Source organism: Protopterus annectens, chromosome 11.part0 (genome assembly GCF_019279795.1).
Source record: "Protopterus annectens isolate FY-2018-M chromosome 11.part0, PAN1.0, whole genome shotgun sequence".
Taxonomy (NCBI): domain Eukaryota; kingdom Metazoa; phylum Chordata; order Ceratodontiformes; family Protopteridae; genus Protopterus; species Protopterus annectens.
In genome coordinates this window covers 391,098,930-391,122,214 of record NC_056745.1, presented here as the reverse complement: position 1 = coordinate 391,122,214, position 23,285 = coordinate 391,098,930, and the positions used below count along the sequence as shown (strand labels likewise).

Here is a 23,285-nt window from a genome sequence, read left to right as displayed (position 1 = left end):
TAGTCACTGTTCCCACGAGAGGAGAAAATATACTAGATCTCATTGTCACAAACATGGGGACAAAATGCTCCACACCGAAGTATATCCCTCATTGGTGAGATCTGATCATAAACTAATCTCACTGGAAATCCACATCCCGCCCCACCCCAAACAAAAAGACCATAGTGAAGAACTTCTCTAAAGCAAACTTCACACTACTCAAGACTGGTGTAGTATCCTTCAAGGCCCCTGAGCCAGAGGAAACCACAACCCAAGCTGCGGAAGCCCTTACAAATGCCTTCTATGAACACCTCCAGGACTGCATGGATCAGGCAATCCCAAATAAAACCAAGACTCTTTCCACAAAGGGCAAGCGTCCAGTCTGGTGGACCCCAGCCATTAACAAACTTTACAATAAGAGGAGAAAGCTATTACATGATAGAACAAAATCCATAAAAGGAAGTCACCCTGATCATTATTAGTAAAAAATACGAGCACTCATAAAATCAACTAAGGCCAATTTTGAGAGAAAAATTGCCATGGATTCAAAGGACAATCATAAGGCCTTTTTCAGCTATGTTAGGAACCTGGGTGGAAACTCCCAGATATGCTCAGAATTAGTCCAAAATGATACGAAATGACTGGACCCACAGGCATTGCCAACATACTGGCAGACAGGTTCAGTGCAAACTTCACCCCCCTCCCCCCCTAAAGGAGAGATAACTATCCCAGCCGAGTTTAGCCTCCCGGACATCTCAAATGCGCAGGTGAAAGCTGCTCTCTCTAAAGCTAAAAACACAGCATCAATGGGACCGGATGGTGTCCCCGGCTGTGTGCTACACGAGCTAAATGAGGAATTAACCCGCACATAAGGCAGCTGTTTAATCTCAGCCTTACCACAGGATCGTGCCCAAGGAGTGGCACGGCAACTGTGGTCCCACTCCACAAAGGCGCCTCACGGACCCTGGTAATTACTGCCCATAAGCTTAACAAGTCTAGTCTGCAAAGCTATGGAGAGGATCATAATGGAGCTCATAAACAAAGATATAGGGGACTTGCAGACATTGGACCCGACCCAGTTTGGCTTTGTCAAGGGAAGATCATGCCTTTTGAACTTGGTCGACTTCTTCGAAACAGTCACCAAGGCCATTGATGAGGGAAAGGCAGTCCATACAGCCTACCTTGACCTTGCAAAGGCTTTCGACACAATACCCCACTCGGGTATTGTAGTAAAACTTACCAGCTTAAATGTAAACCCATATGTCACAAGATGGGTTGCAAACTGGCTTAAGGACAGAACCCACAGGGTTAGAGTTGCTGGCACTGTGTCAGACTCCAAGCCGGTCACAAGTGGTGTCCCACAGGGCTTGGTCCTTGGCCCCCTATTGTTTGGCATCTACTTCTCAGAAGTACAGGCCAGCAGGGAAGGACTTTGGCTGACAAAGTTTGCAGACGACTGCAAACTGGGCGCCATAGTGGAAAGTGCATCAGACACGGATATCCTTCAGAAGGGACTCACGGAAACAGATAGCTGGTGCCAGAGCCATGGCCTGAAGTTAAACGCCAAAAAATGTATAGTCATACCCTTCGGGAAAAACAAGGTAACCCCAAGCTACCATATAGGTGGCAATCCACTAAGCACAGAAGAGGTTATCAGGGACCTGGGGACCCAGGTTGACAGTGGCCTTTCTTTTGACACTCACATTGCTAAAGTGGTTAGAAAGACCTTCTACATTGCCCACCTGATCATGAAGGGATTCACATCCAGATCTAGTGAGGTCATTGTTCCCCTGTACTCTTCACTTATCAGACCAATGATCGAGTACAATGCCCCATTCGGGATGTATCTCACCAGACATCTGCAGCAATTGGAGAGACCCCAAAAGTTCCTCACCAAAAGGATAAAGGGACTCCAAAATCTGTCATATGCTGCCAGATTGAAGAAACTCCAGCTCTATTCAGTCGCATACCGTCTGCTCAGAGGTGACATGTGCCTGACATACAAGGCCATGTCCAACCCGGAATTAATGGACATGCTCCACCTCAAAAATCCAAATCCACCAAAACCACTAGAGCAAGCAACTTAAACCTTAGCACGGATATAAATAGGGCGTGCTGGAGGGATAGATTTATCACTCAGAGACTCCCTATGCTGTGGAATAAAATCCCGGTCCATGTGAGGCAGAGCGCCTCGCTGACTCTGTTCAAGAGAAATCTAGACCTGTGGATGGGAGATCGTAGGTTTACCCCGGGAATCATCTCTGTGTCACTGCTGGACAGAGGCACAACAAACTAATGGGCACAGTATTTTTTCATATAAGGGGTGGCGTAAGCCACAAAAATTTGGGCTAGGCTTATAAATGCCTTAGGGCAGATAGCCTAGTATAAACCTATGAACCTAAGTAATCGGAGACAATACCACAATGATGTGGTATATAAACAAGCAAGGTGGAAATGGATCTTGCCCCCCTGCTGCAGACTATGTTAGCATGAAATTTAGCTTTACAGCAGTGTCTCACTTTTTGGGCATCTTGCATTCCATCAGAGCACAGTTATGTGGCAGACAAGCTGAGCAGGTATTAGACAGACTATCATGAATGGGAACTGTATCAGGGGGTCTTCCAGGATTTGATCCATGTGTGGAAAATTCCTCAAATAGACCCTTTTGCCTCCTCTCTAAACAATAAACTGGCAAAATTCTGATCCAAGACTCCATTCAAGAACGCCTGGTAGAGATGCATTTTCTTCTCCTTGGACAGGAATGTTCCTGTATGCTTCTCCACCATTTCCACTGACATCCTGGGTACTTCTGAATATTCAAAAGGAATTCCCAGAGACCATTGTGTTAACACCCTTCTGGCTCAGACAAAAGTGGTTCTTTCTTCTTTTGGAATTGGCCAGGGACAATTTCCACATGCTTCCTCACAGACTATATTTGCTCACACAAGAACAGCTCTTTTTCATAACTCTGACCCCAAACAAGTACAGCTGACTGCCTGGATGATAAGGTCTTAATACCTTTTAGGTATCTTTTTTTCTGGGGACATGCAGTACTAATGATGGCAAAAAGGCCTACAACTAGAAAATCTTGTCTATGCACATAAATGCCTTCTTGCATACAGATATGAAATGTGAGGTGGTGTATGAGGAAAAGTTCAGGGAGTGCTAAAAGCTTTGGAATCAAGTTTTGTGCTCCATTCCTGGCCATAGCATGCAGATTTTTGGGGTAGGCTGAGCCACACATTTTAATTTAGCGCATTCTATTCTGTAGTACGGTACCTTGAAAATACTGCTGACAAACATCAACTGTATATAAATACCACTGTTTTAATCTTCCTTTTGAGTATGACACGTCAGTAAAAGAGAACTTGGAATGTATTATTATTATTTATTTTAGATAGTTGCACTTGAAGTAAATTTGAATATTTTGGATTGTGTGTCTTATGAGAAGCCAGATATGCCAAAACAATTCACAGTGTAAAAGCAAAGACTGTACATGTTCAGAATCAATACTATCACAGAGACCTGTCTTTTTACTCTGCAGAGCCATGTGAGTGGTATGCTGGCTAATTTGTTAACAGGCTTAGGAAGCTTGCCAGGAAAATATCACATGTAAATAAAACCTAGTGCAGTGTCACTGATGAATGCTTCTAAGAAAGTATTCCATGGTCACTGGAAGCATCTGCCTTCAAAATGTTCACCCATTGTTTGATGCTTTACTAGCTTTCCTTCAGTAACTATGCAAGTTATCTAGAACGTAATGTAATGATCCGTCTGCTGTTGTCATCTGAAACCCTTAAAATAAACTAATTGCTAGACTTTCAGAAGAAAGATTTGAGTGTTGGTGGATTAGATCAAAATTGCAAGCATCTGTTCAAGTGTCCTTACACCAAGTTTCTGCAAAAGGTCAGAAAGAATGTCCAGGGTTGGTATGCCTTTTGCCATTAGGCAGATGTTCATCGTGTTTCACTGCTGCAGTCATTACAATTGGGTTATCCTGCTGGCAGGCTACCCTCAGTCGGCCTGAATTCCAAAGTCTAGGTCGGTTGCTGTCGCCTCTTCCCTGACGTCAGTGGGCCAGGGGTATAAAAGATGCAGCCGACGCCATTTTCTTCAGTCTTTCTTGCCGTGCGGTACCCAAAGCAAAAGCAGTTCGCAAGTGCCGGTCGGCCGACATCTCAGATTTTCAAAATCGAATTTCAGATCTGAAGTCTTCATTAAAGCGAAGTACCCCATTGGGGAAACTTTTTTCTTGCTCCAGACCGATGTCAGAAAAAGTTAATAATTGTATTTCTTGTGGGAAGCAAATGCCTCATAAGGATTTTCATTCTTTCTGTATTCCTTGCCTAGGCTCAGACCACGACGTTGCTAGCTGTCGGTTTTGTGCTAGATTTAATCACGCACTATTAAGCGTCGGTATGATTTTGCATTTCATTACTTTGGCCGAAGATTCAATTGTATAATGCCGTCGGAACAGCCGATGACCGGAGTTTATAAAAAGTGCAAAGAAAAAGAAAAGGACAGGCATCCGAGGTCCAAAACTGATGACGAGGCGTCCGCTAGGCCTGTCGCCGGTTCTCAATGAGGCGCTTTCGCAGCCCCTGACGGCCGCTACCGCAGAGCCACAGGCTGCTTCCGACTCCCACATGGAGCCAACTAGGTCGCTGGAAACTCAAGGTATTGGACACTCGGAAACTATTCCCTCAGATGGGTCTGGAGCCACTGAGCAGGCATTGGCTTCTGAGGGTGTTTTCAGGCCTAAACAGTTGTATGTAAAGCCAACTTCAGCTTCAAAGGCAAAGACTAAAGCAGCTCTAAAGACAAAGAAACAAGTACAGCATTCACCTGGACAGACGTCCATGCCTAAGAAACAGATGTTTATGGCCAAAGACCTAATTACTTTGATCAGGGGTTCCCATCCCCCTCCTGATAAGAGGCCTAGGCAAGAGATAGAATATGAATATTCAGATCAAGTTTCCATTTCCTCTGATTCCTCTTCTGAACATGAATATTCCCTTCCTCCCTATGAGGATTCTGATGCTGAAGAATCTATCCCTTCAGCCTCTCCTTCTGATGATTATTCTTTTGGGGAAACCCTGCATACTGTGAGGGAGCATTTCCATTGGGAGAGCCGAGTCTACTCTGAATCTAAGAAAAGGCTCAGAGACTTTCTTTTATTACCCCAGCACAGACCCCTTGCTATTCCTCCTATTTTAGACATTGTAGATGATGTTTGTACAGAGTCCGGGCTATCTCCTGACTTTTTACCACCAGCTCCTGTAAAGCCAGACAGATACTACAGGGTTCCGGATTCTCATAAAATTCTTTACAAAAATCCTGCTGCTGACCCAGAAACTATTTCTCAGGGTCCCAAGGGGGTCAAGGCTTCCACTGCAAAAAAAAAACATATTCCCTCTGATAGGGATTCAAGGGCCCTGGACAGATGGGGGAAAAAGATTTATACTTCCGCTACCTTGGCTGTAAGAGATTTAAATTGTCAGTTTCATATGCTTAAATATCAGCAATATCTTATGTCACTGCTTAAATAGAAAATGTTGACAAATTCAGAATGTGCAGAAAACAAAGAAGTGCAGGATTTATTGCAGGCAGCTGAACAAGTAGGAAAGCATACTTTGCAATGTGGTTTTGATTCTCTCGAGGCCTCCTGCAGGGCCGCAGTTACAGGTACTGTCATTAGGAGGCATGCTTGGTTAAAAGAACAGAATCTGCCTGATCATGTTAAAGCAAAACTATTGGATGCTCCATTACAACATGATACCTTGTTTGGTATAAAAGCAGAAGTGTTGAAGAAAATGGAAGACAAAGCTGAATCTATGCAACTGACTGCTTATTTCAAAATGCTGGCAACAAAGTCCCAGTTATCTGCAAGAAAAATTCTGCAGGCTTTGGGCTTCATGGCAACCTGCATTCTACTAATTCCATATGCAAGACTGCATATGAGGAAACTTCAGTGGTATCTAAAAAGTGTTTGGACTCAACATTGCAACAGCCTGGAAACAATAATTACCCTCATTCCCTGCCTGCAACAGGAGTTTCGATGGTGGACAAATGCCTGTCACCGCAACATGGGACAGCCATTCACTATACCCACAGCCAGGCAGACATTGACAACATGTGCATCGAATTATGCCTAGGGGGCCCATATGGCAGGAAGATGTATTCAGGGCACATGGTCCAGAAGTCAAATGCATCTACATATCAATCAAAAAGAGATGCTAGCTGTACAGAATGCTCTGACAGCCTTCAAGGATCTACTTCATCCAGGACAACTACGGATAAAGATGGACAATACTACAGTCATATGGTACATAAACAAGCAAGGGGGCACACATTCCTACCCCCTCTGCAGACTAGCCATGAGCTTGTGGGACACAGCATTGACTTACCAAGTACATCTGCAAGCACAATTTCTGCCGGGAAGGATAAATACTCTGGCAGACTAACTAAGCAGAAACCTAATAGATCCCCACGAGTGGAGATTGGATCCACAAGTATTCAGCATGATAACAAAGAACTGGGGATGCCCGGACATAAACCTATTTGCCTCCCCTCACAACTACCAACTACAGAAATTCTGCACAAGGACTTGTCACAAGCAAGCATGGAAAGTGGATGCTCTATCTTTCAGCTGGACAAATCTGACAGTATATGCCTTTCCTGCTCTGCCTTTCCTTCCCGAAGTACTCCTCAAGGTCAGACTAGAAAAGCCAAAAATGATACTGATTGCCCCAGACTGGCCCCGCCAGCACTGGTACCCAATCCTAAAGAGCTTGTCGCAAAGTCCAGCTTGGACATTACCTCAAATTCCTCACTTATTGACCCAACAAGACAGTCAGATACTGCACAGCAAACTCAGGACCTTAAATCTGGCAGCATGGCGGATAATGTAGCCATTCAGAACACACCTCTCTCTAAAGCAGTTATGGATGTTATTTTGGAGGCCAGGAGGCCTAGCACCAGAAAATCTTATGCAGAAAAATGGAAGAGAGTCTGTGCTTGGAACCAGGCACAAGGTATTGACACGATTGTTCCAAATATTCCTCAGATTTTGCAATACCTAACTGAGATGCTGGATAAAGGCCTTTCCTTTTCATCAATTAAAATTCATGCCTCTGCCATTTCAGCTCATTACAATACAAATCCACCTATTTTTTCGCATCCATTACTAAAGCAGTACCTCAGAGGGGCTAAAAACATAAGACCTCCAAGGAGAGCCCCAATACCTGCATGGGACCTCAACTATGTCCTGGAAAAACTCACACTGCCTCCGTTTGAACCAGCCTCTGCAGCTGATATAAAATTCCTATCCTGGAAAACAGCTCTGTTCCTAGCAATAACCTCCGCTAGACAAGTCTCAGAGTTACAGGCACTCATGGCTGTGGAACCTTTTATTATTTTCCATCATGACAGGGTTTCTCTGAGGACAAACCCTACATTTATGCCTAAGGTAGTGTCCAGTGTGGCCTTTAACCAAACAATTCACTTGCCTACCTTTTACCCAAACCCACAGAATAAGGGTGAGAGACTTCTGCATTCTTTGGACATTCACAGGCAGCTGTGCATCTACTTGGACAGAACCAAAGCTTTCAGAAAGACTGAACAACTTCTAGTGGCATATGCTGCAGGATCACAAGGAAAGCTTATCTCAAAACAGACTATGCATTCGTTTCTGCTATTCACAGCATGGCAAGTCAGTGCTTAAGGGTATTAGACCACATTCAACCAGAGCAGCAGCCACTTCAGCAGCCTTCCTGAGAGGAGTACCAACCAAAGACATCTTAGAGGCTGCAACTTGGACTTCAGTACATACATTTACAAAGCACTATCACTTACCTCTCTACTCAAAATCCAGGGCAAGCTTTGCCACTGCAGTTCTGCAGGGCCTGATAGCCTCTCCTAATCCTATTTAGCACCAGCCTCCCAACCTTAGCTTTGGGATTCAACCCAATTGTAATGACTGCAACAGTGAAACACAATGAACATAGTACAGTTGTGTACCTACCATAAATGTAGATGTTTGAGTGTATTCACTGTTGCAGTCCAGGTTACCCTCCCACCATCCCCCTTTTTTTGCTGGGACTTATCTCTACTTCTCTATTCTATACAACCTATGTGGTGTATTTGCTTGTGGATGAAGGAAAAGTTGTTTTTTCTGTATGCATGCTTATTGGCATAATTTAGCCTACCTTTTTAGGGGCACCTAACATCTGAGGCAAGAAAAACTGAAGAAAATGGCGTCGGCTGCATCTTTATACCCCTGGCGCACTGATGTCAGGTAAGAGGCAAAAGCAACCACGCTGGACCTAGACTTTGGAATTCAGGCCGACTGAGGGTAGCCTGCCAGCAGGATAACCCAATTGCAATGACTGCAACAGTGAATACACTCTAACATCTATATTTATGGTAGGTACACAACTGTACTTTACTGTAATGTTGTGGTACTACATAATCAGCACTTCAATGTTGTTAGGAACATCGTTCCTCCTCTAAATAAGTGTACTATGCCTGTAAAACAGACAATTGTATAGATGGGATTAAAGACATAGTATGTTACAGTAAGTAAATGTGTATTTATGTTGTACCTCTTTCCCAGAAAGCTGAAGTACCTTGGTTTCATGCTTGCTACTATATGTTCTTTGCATGTTTTTATTTTATTTATTTATTTATTTGTACTTGTGCTGTTTAATAGGTAGCTTCCATTATTCTACTCTTAGTCATTTACACTAGGATGTTAACCAGCTGTATTTATGTATTTAGGCACAAGAGCATCAGGTCAGCATGGAGACCAGTGTAAAGGGCTCTGAGGAGGTTTTGGAAAGACTTGCTCAGACAGAGCAGCTAGTTGTTCAACTGAAGGAGCTGATTCGTGAAAAGGATGCTCAGCTACAACAGAAGGAGGCTGCACTAAAGGTAAGCTGAATGTTACCTGCATACTCCTGTTGCTACACAGAAATTTATTGAAACGTCTTTTCTTTCTTCATCTACAACTTTAAATGAAAACAGCTATAGGAACATGCTGTGCCATAACAATATGCTTGTTATTTGACCTAAATAAAATAGTGACCTAACTTCTTATCTTTACTTCCTGCATTTGCAGAGATAACTGTATAGCCTTTAGTGGTAATGGTTTTAGCAGATGGTGGAAAGCACTATTTTATAGGTTCATAGGTTTATAGGTTGGTACTAGGCTGTCAGCCCTAGGGTCTACACAAGCCCAACCATAACAATTCCCTGGATATTTCTTTCCACAATATTTACTTCCCTGGACCCCTGTCTAGCAGGGGGGACTGACGTGATCCCTAGGGTGAATTTCCTATCTCCCATCCAGTCGTCAAGGTTCCTTTTGAAGAGGGCCAATGAGGCGCTCTGCTTGACATGTATGGGCAGTCTATTCCAGAGTATGGGAAGTCTCTATCCTTCCAGCATGTTTTATTTATCGTGATGACAAGGTTTAGATCCCTGGAGCATGTGGCTCTGAGGGATTGGGATTTCTTTAAGTGGAGCATGTCCAACAGCTCAGGGTTTGATATGGTCTTGTATGTTAAGCAGAGATTGCCTCTGACTAGACTAGATATGTCACAGAGTATAGCTGGAGTTTTTTTAGATGGTCAGCATAGGGTATCTGCTTTAGGCCTGTGTTTCTTTTAGTGAGGCATTTCTGCGGCCTTTCCAGCTGTTGCAGATGTCTTGTGAGGTACATACCAAATGGGGTGTTGTACTCTATAATGGGTCTAATGAGGAATGAGTACCGTGGGACAATGACCTCCTTTTTTCTGGATGAAAAGCCCTTAGTAATGAGGTGTGCCACATAGAAGGATTTCCTGACTGTTGTGGTGATGTGATTATCGAAGGCAAGACCACTGTCCACCTGCGTCCCTAGGTCTCTTATTACACTTTCGGTGTTTAGTGTACTGGCACATATGTGGTAATTCATGGGTACATGTTTTTTCCCAAAGGGGATAAATATACATTTTTTGGCATTAAGCTTGAGCCCATGTTTTTAAGGCCCTTTTGTAGAATATCCACATCATTTGGGGATTCAGTAATGGCTCCCAGTTTGCAGTCATCTGCAAACTTTGTTAGCCAGAGTCCCTTAGTGTTGGCCTGTACTTCAGAAAAGTAGATGCCAAACAAGAGCGGTTCCAGGACAGAACCCTGAGGTACTCCACTTGTCTGGAGCTGGATTTGGAGTCAGCTACTTTTACAGTCTGGGTTCTTTCAGTAAGCCAGTTGGCAACCCATTGAGTGACGTAGGGATTTATGCCCAGCTTAGTAAGTTTATGTATGATTCCAGAGTGGAGGATGGTGTCAAAGGCCTTAGTGAGGTCCAGATAAGCTGTGTGGACCACCTTACCCTCATCCACAGCTCTGGAGACCAGATCGGCCCTTCACGAACCCAAACTGAGTGGGGTCCAGTGTTTGAAGGTTGCCAATGCTTTTGTTTATAAGTTCCATGATAATGCGTTCCATGCCCTTGCAGATCAGGCTCATCAGACTAATGGGACAGTAGTTCCTGGGATCCAAGGTGGATCCCCCCCTTGTGGAGTGGGATAACTGTAGCTGTGTGCCACTCAGTGGACATGAAGCCTGAGGTGAGGCTATGATTAAACATGATACTTAGGTGAGGTGCCAGTTCATTTTGTAGTTCATGCAGTACTCAGCCCAGGATGTCATCTGGTTCCATGGAAGCTGTATTCTTAGGTTTGGAAAATATGGTTTCTACCTGTGTGGCCGTGATTACTGGAATTTGGCAATCTTTTGGTATTGAGATGGGTCCTTTAGGGGTGAGAGGGGGGTGAGGTTGGCATGAAATCGATCTGCTAGGATATTGGCAATTTCCTTGGGATCAGTATATTTAATGCCATTCTGTTGTAGCTCAGAGCAGATCTGAGCATTGCCTTTTAGATAATTGACAAAACTATAGAATGACTTGTGGTTGTCTTTGGAATCGTTTGCAATTTTATTTTCGTAACTAGCTTTGGAGGATTTTTCTTACTGAGGCTGGTAAGGGAGTTTTTTGCATCCTGGGATTTTCCTCTTTTCTGCTTCAGTTTCTTCCATCTGTTGTATAGTTTGTTTATGGCATAGGACCACCAGATTAGCTTCCTTTTTTTGAGGAGAATGTCTTGGTTCTATTTGGGATGGCACGATTCATGCACGAGTGGATGTGCTCGTCCAGTGCCTTAGTGTAGGATTCAGCAGTCGAACTTTCATCTCCGTCTGCATGGATGCCATGAAGTTTGTCACTTCCGACTTGAGTAGCATGAAGTTGGATTTGGAGAAGTTTTTTTATGGAGGTTTCCTTACTGGGGGCTGGGGTTGGGATGTGGATGTCAAGGGTGATTTGCTTATGGTCAGACCTGACCAATTTGGGAGTGACCACTGGTGTGGAGCATCTATCTCCCATGTTGGTAATGACCAGGTCTAGGATATTGGAGCCCCTGGTGGGACAATGGATTAGTTGATCCAGGGCGTTGGAATTTATGAATTCCAAGAACCGTTAGGAAAAGGTGTTGGTACCTGAGTAGTTTTCCCAGTTAATGGCAGGGTAGTTGAAATCACCCAGATTATTAGTGACCTTAAATTCTTTAATGCTTATTCTGAATATGGCATGAGTCCCTGTTTATTTAATGTTCTTAGTGCCCACCCCTGCATTGCACTTGGACGTACATCCCATTATATTTCATTCTGATGTCTTCTTCAGCATTTGATGATTGTAGCTCCATCTACTGGATGTCACAGGGCTTGGTGTAGGGACTCAGAAGGGGATGATTCTTCTTCTTTCCCAAAAATCTTTTTCTCTTCAGATTTTAAGCATTTAGAAGTTTCTACTGTAGAGAATAGGACACTGAATCTTTTTTTTTTTTCTGCGATTCTTTACCCCTACCCAGATCCTTTCTGTGAGGAGATCACCAGTGTGATGAACTCTTCTCTAGTGTGCTCATTGATCCCCTGTACTTCCCCTGAAAATACTTCTGTTTATGCCTGTAGCCATTAGGATCACTAGTCATTTTCTCATTGCAGCCATTCCTGAGAGAGATGACATGTTTGCTTTCTTAAACTTCCCTCATTTGTGTTTCACTGTAATGAAAGCGAGCCACTTGTAATACCAAACTAACTTCCTTGTTTTCAGGCATCCAGAGTTGGATTCTCTTATTTGTCTATCCAAGCCAAGTCTCCAACAATGTTTTCCACTACTACCAAAGAAAAACAAGCTTAGGGTTATGTTTTGGCATTGTTCACCCCCTTAGGTTTTTCAGCTTCTTAACTAACTTTTATCTATGTCGTACTTTCAGACTTCTTTGGTGGCCCACACCTTGGAAAGTTGTTCTGTGTCCCTGACTTGTACGAGTCTCCAGTTAGTTTCTTTATAAGAAAGCTTCTGATGGCCAATTATACATGTGATGGTGTAGAAACAATGGCCTGAATGTCTTCTTCAGGAATTTGTCTGAACAGAAGTGCCTTATTTATGTTTGTCTCTTTTCAGGATGCCTGCTACAGAATTCCCAGCCCATTTCACTGAAGTGAGAATTCTGAGATGAAGTTCCTAAAGTAAAAATATGTAAAACTCAATATACCAAGTGTACCAAACAGCGACATATAAAGTTTCTACAATGTAAACACTACACAGACCTGGGTGTATGTTTTAAGCACAGGTCTTGCATGTGATGGCTCTGTCTCTTCTGTCACCCCTGCTACTTAACATTTCTCCCTCCAAGGTCACTTGGCCTTAAGGTTAGTGCAGTCAGCTAGTTCAGGTGAACAAAAGTATTTTACACATTTTCGAGGTGGTGCAAACTCAGAGTGCTGATGTTTAAGTGTTGTTAGTGATGATTAAGTATAGTGCAGGAGAGCTTGCCACCTTGTGGTGGTTTCTTTTACAAGGCTGTGTTCTTCAGGACTATGTTTTCAGGCATGAATTCAGCATTGAGGATGTTGTGCTTTCATAGTTTTTAGTTTCACAATTTTTTGCTGCGGTGAACTGTGCTTGGTGATTCTGTATGACCAGAAGCCCTAGATGTCCATTTCAAGGATGAAGTATTTTTTGAACCTCTTCAAGAAGTTATTAGAGCTCTACATACAAGGAACAGAGTGGTGTCTCTATCAGATTGAGCATGTGTGTGTTCTTTAAGAAGGTGCTTTTATGCCATAGACTTTATGTTGAGTATCCGATTACCTCCCCAGCAGGGTTTTGATCACTGTGGCAGTTTTCATTTCCAGTGGGGCTTACCTGCCATGATACCCATACATCTGGCCATATTACAAGCCTCATGCTCCATTCTCGTGCACCATATGTCTGCTGTAATCACAAGCTGATTTCCTGTCACATTCATAGTGTTAATGTTTCTGTTTCCATAGGTGTCTTTGGATAGCTTCAGTACACATGAAAAGTATGATCTGATGTTGTCTTCTTCATTTCAGTAACCTGTGGGAATTGGTTCCAATCCTCGGAACTGATTGGCCACTTTTTTTTTTTTTTTTTTTTTTTACAGCTTGAGCTTCCTGACCTCAGCTCCTGTACCAACAATGCCCCACTCCCCCAATGTACTTCATATCTTGTTTGCCGCACTTTGCTTCAGTAGTATGTTTGCCTGGCTCTTGACCTTCCTCCGGTAAAAGTCGAGTTACTGGGGTTTTGTGAGTGTTTTTTCTTTCTCTTTTCCTTTATATTCTTCCTCTGCTTTTCAAGACCTATAGTTGTTCTTGCTGTAGTCACTTTCCTTAGTTTAAACTCAAGTCTTGTCACTGTTAGCTGGTGTCGCTTTCATGTTAACTTTGTATTGGAAAAACTCACTCTACCTCCTTTTGAGCCAACTGCAAGTGCAGAGTTGAAATTCCTTTCTTGGAAAACAGCCTTCCTTTTAGCCATCATTTCAGCAAAAAGGGTGTCTGAATTACAGGCCCTTATGGCAGTGAAGCCTTTCATCATCTTTCATGCGGACAGGGTGTCCTTCAGGACCAATCCCTTTTTCATGCCCAAGGTAGTATCCAGTGTGGCTCTTAATCAGTCCATTCATTTGCCAACCTTCTTTTCTAACCCACAGAACAAAGGGTAACGTATACTGCACTCCTTAGATGTGCACAGACAACTTAGATTTTACTTGGACAGGACTACACCTCTCAGGAAATCTGAACAGCTGCTGGTGGCATTTGCTGCAGGGTCAGAGGGGAAGGCCATTTCAAAGCAAACCATTTCTAAATGGATAGGCCATTGCATTAATTTCTGCTATAAGCACCATGGAAAACCTATCCCACAGGGGATAAGACCACATTCAACCAGGGCTGCATCTACCTCTACAGCCTTTCTCAGAAGTGTACCTATCGGGACATCCTAGAAGCTGCTACCTGGAGTTCTGTACATACTTTCACCAAGCATTACCATTTGCCAATTTTCTCTAAATCCAGAACTGGCTTTTCCACTGCAGTCTTGCAGGGCCTTATAGCTGGTCCTAATGCTATCTAATGTCTTCCTCCCATCCTTAGCTTTGGGAGTCTACCCAAATGTGAAGACTGCAACAGTGAAACACGAAGAGCATAGTACAGTTGTGTGCACTTACTATAAATGTAGATGTTCAAGTGTATTCACTGTTGCAGTCCTAGTTACCCTCCCTCCAGCTCCCTGACTTCTATTGGCTATACCTTTATTCTTGTGTACTATGTTTAAAGCTTTTTGGTGTATTTGCTTTTTTGTTGGAGGTGTAACCTTGTATATATAATTGCCTCCCATTATGGGGGCACCTGACATCTGGGGCAAGAAAAAACTGATGTAATGGCGTCGGCTGCATGCATTATACCCCTGACTTCCTGATGTCATGGAAGATGAGACAGCAACCGACGCAGGACCCAAAACTTTGATAATCAGGCAGACTGAGGGCTACTGCAAGCAGATAACCCAAATGTGATGACTGCAACAGTGAATACACTCAAACATCTACATTTATGGTAAGTGTACACAACTGTACTGTTTCTGTCATGCTCTGCTTCACCATTGCCTCCAACTGGCAAATAGTCTACTGTTCTGGCCCAGGGATAACCTGAAAAAAATTGTTACATTGCACCCTGAAAAACTTCACTTGCAGAATTTATTCCAAATGGCATCTTTAGGAATCTCTGTCTGCCAAATGGAGTACCAAAAGTAGTTAGGAATGAGGATTTGCAGTCCATCATCACCTGCCAAAATGAACTCTTTGTATCCCAAAATAGAAAATAGAGTGACATTCGGTATTAGAGCTGCAACTTCTTCAACTGTGCGCATTGGATGAAATGGTCTTTTTAATGCTTTCTTCAAATCTCTTGGGTTAATGCGTATTCTGATTTCATCTGAGCCTTTCTTGTGAGCAGCTGCCATGGACAATAACCATTCAGTTGGTTCTGTGACTGGACAAATCACACCTTGCTGCACCATTTTATCCAACTGAGCCTTTAATGTTTAACAAACTCCAGAGGTAGCAACAAGGTGAAGATATAAAATCTTTATTCCAAGTAAAACAAAGTGAGCGCTTTCGCGTTCAAACCAAATGCTTCTTCAGACATAACAGTAGCAAAAACTCAGTTTAAATATATATTTAAAACAGCTAATAGCATTGTCATGGTTCCATGATGTTCTTCATCTCACATTGCTGCAGTCCTAACACTTGGGGTAGTCCGCTGTCTCTCGGTCGGCCCGAATATCAGAGTATAAGGCTGACGTCGGTCAGGGCGCATTTGACTGACATCAGAACGTCAGGGTACAAATGCGCATGACCGACGTCATATCCTCAGTCTTTTTTGCCGCATGGTCCGATGCAGAAGCAGTGTTGCAAGTGCCGTTCGGCGTTCTGAAATTTTTCATTCGAGTTTCAGACCGAAGTCAGAGTTGGTTAAGTACCCGTTGGGAATATTTTGGTTTTTCTTGCCTCAGTGGTTTACGGATGTCAGAAAAAGTGAATAACTGTATTTCTTGTGGGAAACAGATAACGCATAGGAGTGACCACAATTTCTTTATACCTCGTTTGGGACCTGCGCACGGCGTTGTTGGGTGCGCTTTTGTGCTAGGGTTAATAAACGCACTATAAAGCGGAGATTGGATTGTGCCAGGTTGGTCTTTGGGAAGCGGTGCAATTACAAAATGCCGTCGGCTGCTCCGGCGGCTTCCTCAAAGAAGCGCAAGGACAAGGCAGTTAAACCTAGGTTAGAGGAGTCGTCCGAACCGGACGCCGGTTCTTTAGAGGCGTCAGTGGAACCGGTGGTTCCGACGGAGGCCTCTCTGGAGTCCCAGGGAGAAACTTTGATTTTACAGGATGTGGCCTCCCAGGAGGCAGGGCAGGCTGTAGGGGCTTCTCAGGTAACTGTACTCCCCTCCCTTCCTAAGGGGTCTAGGCCCTCTCTTTCTGCTTCCAAGGCTTCTCCTAGAAGCAGGTCTAGTTTAGCTTCTGTGGGTGTCACTCCCAGTTCTTCAGGTGCTGTGCCCAAGAAGCACATGCTCAAAATGGCAGAGGATTTAATTACTTTACTTAGAGGCTCTATGCCCCCTCCTGATAAGAGGCCTAGGATTGAACCAGTGTTGGGGGATTGGGAGCAGGCTTTGGATGTGTCTGAGTCTTCGGTTGAAGACTTGCAGGAGTATGCTCATTATTCTGATTCTGATGTGGATGATTCTACTCCTTCTGCTTCTCCTCCTGAGGATTTTTCTTTTTCAGAGACCCTTCACTCCATGAGAGAGCATTTTAAATGGGAAGGTCAGGACTTCTCTGATTCCAGGAAAAGGCTTAGGGAATTTTTGTTTTTACCCCAGCATAGGCCTTTGGCTATTCCTCCTGTTCTGAATGTGGTGGAAGATGTGTTTGCAGAGGCTTCTCTTAATCCTGATTCTTTGCCTCCTGCTCCTGTTAAACCTGATAGGTATTACAGGGTGCCTGAAGCTCATAAGTATCTTTTTAAAAGTCATAGGGCAGACCCAGAAACTGTTAGCCAGGGGCCTAAGGGTGTTAAGGCTTCTGTTGTCAAGAATCCGGTTCCGGCAGATAAAGAGGCCAGGGCCTTGGATAGATGGGGAAAGAAAGTTTATACTTCTTCCACTCTAGCCATGAGAGCTTTGAATTGCCAGTTTCACATGTTGAAATATCAAAATTATCTCCTTTCTCAGTTGAAATCTAAGGTTGATGCTCTGGCGGAAGGTATTGATTGTAAAGAGTTACAAGATTTAGTGCATGTTTCTGAACAGGTGGGTAAGCACTCTTTGCAATGTGGTTTTGATGCTGTACAGGCCTCGTCTAGGGTAGCTGCCACTGGGTCAGTTCTTCGCAGGCATGCTTGGCTGCGGGATCAAAATTTATCTGACCATGTTAAAACTAGGATTTTGGATGCCCCTTTGCAATCTGATGTCTTGTTTGGTTCCCCTGTTGAGGCAGTTTTAAAGAAAATGGAAGATAAGGCTAAGTCTATGCAGACTGTTAAAGAATTTTTGCAGGTTCAGCCTCCAAAGTTTAGTAGAAATTGGCCTTCTAAGGGGTGGACGTATCCTTCTTATGATTCCCAGTCTAGGGGTAGATCTAGACGTGGCAGGGGCAGAGGTCAGGGCTCTTTCAGGCCTAGAACAGGGAGTTCCCCTGCACAGTCTTCATGTGAGGGCAGGGGTCAGTCCTTTCGTAAGCAAACCCAATGACCTACCTTTTCAGCTGCCAGAACCTTCTCGCCTGGCAGCACCTTTGGGAGGAAGGTTGGCACTTTTCAGAGAAAATTGGAGTTTGATTACCCAAGACAGATGGGTATTGGATATCATACATCACGGGTACAGGTTTTATTTCCATACCTTGCCTCCTTTCAAAGGCATGCCAGACGTTCCTCCTCAACAAAGAATAGAGGCTCACAAGCAAATCTCTCTGTTACTTTACATAGGGGCCATACAACCGGTTCCTATGCCAGAAAGGGGCCTAGGATTTTATTCTCGCCTGTTCCTTGTACCAAAAAAGGGGAACACGTGGAGACCAATTTTGGATTTGTCTATCCTCAACACTTATCTGGACATTCCCAAGTTCAAAATGTTGACATTACAACAGCTTTTACCTCTGCTGGGCAAGGATCACTGGATGGTAACTTTGGATCTCAAGGAGGCTTACCTTCATGTTCCTATCAGGCTAAGTTGCAGGAAGTATCTGCGTTTTCGGACTGGGACTTCTCACTATCAGTTCTCTGCATTGCCCTTTGGCTTATCTACTGCGCCCAGAGTATTTACGAAAGTTCTGGCTCCAGTGATAGCTTTCTTCAGGCTGAAAGGAATACAAATCTATCCTTATTTGGACGATTGCCTGATTCTGGCTCAAGAAAGGGACGAGCTTATTCTTCATTTGGAATATGTGATAGCAGTGCTAAGATGCCTGGGGTATTCTGTGAACGAAATAAAGTCCAGTCTAGTACCCTCTCAAGACATGTGCTTTCTGGGTGTGAGACTGAATACAGCATCCCAGATGGCCTTTCTAACCCCGGACAAACAAAAGAATCTTTCCCTTTACTTCCATCATCTATCTCTTCAGTCCGGGCTGACTGCAAGGACAGTCCTTCAAGCCTTAGGGTTCATGGCATCTTGTATTCTGGTGCTTCCCAATGCCAAACTACATATGAGGAAGTTACAATGGTATCTCAAAATGTATGGACACAGCACTGCCAGGATCTGGACACTGTCATTCCAATAATACCTTGCATTCAAAAGGAATTTTTGTGGTGGGCTCAGGAATGTCACCTAAACAAGGGACTCTCTGTGACCCGGCCAGAGGCGAGTCAAATTTTAACGACAGATGCCTCGGACACAGCTTGGGGAGCTCATCTAAACGGAAAGTGGATACAAGACAAGTGGCCTGTCAGACTACAGCATCTACATATCAACTTGAAGGAGATGTTAGCAGTCCAGTTTGCATTAATAGCTTTCAAGGATTTACTTCTTCCAGGGCAGGTGTTGATTCTAACAGAAAACACAACTGTCATGTGGTACATCAACAAGCAAGGGGGAACACATTCTTATCCTCTATGCAGGCAAGCAATGATTTTGTGGGAGACTGCTCTCAGTTTACAACTAAGTCTTCAGGCAAGGTTTCTGCCAGGAGCACAGAACTCCTTAGCAGATATGTTAAGCAGACAAATCATGGATCCCCACAGTGGAAACTGGATCTTCATGTATTTCAGAAATTGACAGTGTCCTGGGGAACTCCAGACATAGATCTGTTCGCTTCTCCACTAAACCACCAGCTGCCAAAGTTTTGCACAAAGAGGTTTCATCCCACAGCTTGGAAAGTGGATGCTCTTTCTTTCAGTTGGAAAAATCTTCATGTGTATGCCTTTCCACCTCTGCCTCTCCTCCCAAAGGTACTTCTGAAGGTCAGACAGGACAAGCCAAGGATGATTTTGATAGCTCCAGATTGGCCTCGACAGCACTGGTACCCATTACTGAGAAGTCTGGTACGGAAGCCTCCATGGCCTTTGCCTTTGATTCCACATCTGTTGTCCCAGGAGGACAGTCATTTGCTCAATGTCAAACTTCGCTCTCTTCACCTAACAGCCTGGCATATTCTGTTTTAAACCATAGAGGGTCTCAACTTCCACAACAAGTTTTGAATGTGATTTTGGAAGCTAGAAGGCCTAGTACAAGGAAAGTGTACGCAGATAAATGGAAGAGATTTTTGTTTTGGAGTGCAGCTAAGGATTTGGATGTTTCTGAGCCTGATTTAAGTGTGGCTCTTCAATATCTTACTGAGTTATTAGACAAAGGTTTGTCTTTCTCTTCTATTAAGATTCATGCTGCAGCAATTTCAGCTCACTACGACTGTGACCCACCATTGTTTTCTCATCCTTTGTTCAAGCAATTTCTTAGAGGGGCAAAGAATATAAGACCCCACGAAGGGCTCCCACTCCTGCTTGGGATCTCAATTTTGTGTTGGAGAAACTCACTCTACAACCTTTTGAGCCTGCAGCTACTGCTGAGTTGAAATATTTGTCATGGAAGACTGCTTTTTTGTTGGCCATTACCTCTGCAAGAAGGGTTTCTGAATTGCAGGCCCTTATGGCAGTTGAGCCTTTCTTAATTTTCCATAAGGATAGGGTATCTTTACGTACTAATCCTTCCTTTATGCCTAAAGTGGTTTCTAGTGTGGCTTTAAACCAAACTATTCATTTGCCTACTTTTATGCAAATCCCCAAAATAAAGGGGAAACGATTTTGCACACTTTAGATGTACACAGGCAGTTGCGATATTATTTGGACAGAACTAAAGGGTTCAGAAAATCTCAGCAGTTATTAGTTTCTTTTGCTTTGTGCTCTCAGGGTAAGCCCGTGTCAAAACAAACTATTTCTAAGTGGATTGGATTTTGCATTGCTTTCTGTTATTCCCATCATGGCAAGGAGATTCCAGCTGGGATTAGGCCTCATTCCACTAGGGCTACTGCCACTTCAACAGCCTTTTTGAGGGGGGTGGCAACTAAGGATATTTTGGAGGCAGCCACTTGGAGTTCAGTGCATACCTTCTCTAGGCATTACCACCTTCCATTGTACTCTAAATCCAGGGCTGGTTTTGCCACTGCTGTGTTGCAGGGCATTTTGGCAGCTCCTGCTTCATCATAGTTTAGCCATCCTCCCTTACCTCTGCTTTGGGATTCTACCCAAGTGTTAGGACTGCAGCAATGTGAGATGAAGAACATAGTACAGTTTTGTACCTACCATAAATGTAGATGTTCGAAGATCCACATTGCTGCAGTCCAATTTACCCTCCCTCCTTCCCCTCTGTAGTTTGAGGTGGTTGTGTGGGTTGGGCTATCCATCAGAGGTATATTGTGTATATTGTATATATTGTATATATTGTACATAATTTTGGTGTTAGGTTGGTTGGTTGTTTTGCTGTTGTCTATGGGTTTTGACCTTTCTTTTTAGGGTCTTCTGACATCTGGGGCAAGAAAAGACTGAGGATATGACGTCGGTCATGCGCATTTGTACCCTGACGTTCTGATGTCAGTCAAATGCGCCCTGACCGACGTCAGCCTTATACTCTGATATTCGGGCCGACTGAGGGACAGCGGACTACCCCAAGTGTTAGGACTGCAGCAATGTGGATCTTCGAACATCTACATTTATGGTAGGTACAAAACTGTACTTTTTCATTTGTTCTTTTGGCCACAAGAACACATTCCCCTTTAAAAAGTCCTGGCAATCTTGCTCTAATTTTTTTTTCTTTTTCAATTGCATTAATTTATTTTCCATCAAAGAAATATTAGCATTCAAATCACCAAGAAATTTATGGAGTTTCTCAATAGACAACAATGTAGCAATTTCTTCCTGCAAACGAACAGCAGCTGTTGTTAGTTCAATTTCAGGGTTCATATAGTGCTCAGTTAATAACTTGATGTAACCAAAGCTAGTGTCTAGATTGAGTCTCTGCTACTTGGTTAATAGAATAGGAAAGGTTGTACCATAGGTGGGCATCTTTAAAATGCGGAGCCCGCTTGGTATAACCTTAAAGCAAAGGCAAGCTTCCATATGTTTGCATTGCTATTGAATATTTTTCAAATTCTGTATCTTGGTCTCTAATTCTCTTGTCAGTCTTAAAATAGAAATATTTTTATCGGAGATAGACATGTCACCTGTTTCTATTCCAAGCCCACTTCTCCTGAAGCCTAAGAGCGTATTGCTTTCAGCATGTAGAAGACTTCTAAAGCCATCAGTCTCATTCCCTTGATTTGGTAAACATGGATCATAGTCCAATTCTGATGCTATACCTTTAGCCATGTCCCTTGCACTTACATAACAGAAGTCCTAATGCAAACAAAGCAGTGCAAGGATAAAGTACCTCAGTGAGAAATATATATCCGATGTGTAATTAACTCCACAGGTAGCAACAGGGTGAAGGTATAAAATCTTTATTCCAAGTAAAACAAAGTGAGCGCTTTCGCATTCAAACTGAATGCTTCTTCAGACATAACAACAGTAGCAAAATCTCAGTTTAAATATATTCAAACATCCTGATAGCTCCATTATCTAATTAAGATTTAAAGCAGCAATACCAACATTTAAAACAGCTAATAACAAAGTCAAAGGCAAAACCAATAACATCTACAACACTTATTTACATGAGACTTTTGTAATATATTGTATATAATGAATAAAACTGCCTTTGTTTTGAAACTAAAATCATTATTGGCTAAAAATATTATAATCATTGAGGAAGTGGTCTGTCTAATAAAAATGGGGCAAGGGATACCCTGTCATTCCGGCCATAATTCTTGTCAGCCTGTAACCTGATGATCCACTTAATCTCTATGCACTCTGTAGTTTTTTACCTTCCCTAACTTAATATATTATATAGCTGATAGGAATATTAGGTTAGGGAATGTAAAAAAAAACTTAGACCACTTACTCATCGATTTATAATATTTTTAGCCAATAATGATTTTAGTTTCAAAACGAAGGCAGTTTTATAAGTGCTGTAGAGGTTATTGTTTTGCCTTTGACTTTGTTATTAGCTATTTTAAATGTTGGTATTGCTGCTTTAAATCTTAATTAGATAATGGAGCTAGCAGGATGTTTGAGTATATTTAAGCTGAGTTTTGCTACTGTTGTTATGTCTGAAGAAGCATTCTGTTTGAACGCAAAAGCGCTCACTTTGTTTTACTTGGAATAAAGATTTTATGCCTTCATCTTGTTGCTACCTCTGGAGTTCGTTACACATTGGATATATTTTTCTCACTGAGGTACTTTATCCTTGTACTGCTTTGTTTTTATTAGGACAACTGAGCCTTTACTTTATCTTGCATAGCTATTGGAAGTCTTCTTGTTGGCCTGACCACTGGAGTGATCTCTAGGTTTAACTTCATGAAATAGACAACTGGAAGCTTGCCCAATTTATCATCGAAAACATAGGCATACTCTGAGAAAATGGCTTTGGAGAAGTTGGAACGCAGAGCTGCACTTACATGATGAACAACTTTAGCTAAAGAAAGCAGATTCATTCTTAAACTGTCTTTGAGACCCAGTAAAGATTGCACTGGCCTTCAGACTACGTAAAATAACAAGTAACAGTTTTTGTCCAACTAACACAAAAGTATCACTGAACCTTCGGTGTGAATTTCTTCACCTCCATAAGCAGCAAGTCTCACACTACTGGTTACATTGAGTTGTTCGCTAGTTCTTACTTTTGCAAAAGTGTCCGTGATATAACATTACACTTTGACCAAGTGTCTACTTTGAGCTCTGCGGATTTTTAATTAACCCGGACTGTACAAAACACTTCACTTCTTGTCAGTAAGTTTACTGCATCAACTCTTTCA

At 42.9% G+C, this 23,285-nt stretch overlaps 1 protein-coding gene across 2 annotated transcripts in view; it reads left to right on the top strand.

The window, feature by feature from the left end:
- Positions 1–23,285, top strand: part of GOLGB1 (golgin B1) — a 1,744,011-nt gene that overhangs the window by 237,449 nt on the left and 1,483,277 nt on the right. For both annotated transcript variants that reach the window (XM_044087881.1, XM_044087880.1), the window contains exon 4: positions 8,758–8,910. In XM_044087881.1, coding sequence (XP_043943816.1) covers positions 8,758–8,910 — 153 coding nt within the window. The remainder of the gene's footprint in view (positions 1–8,757; positions 8,911–23,285) is intronic.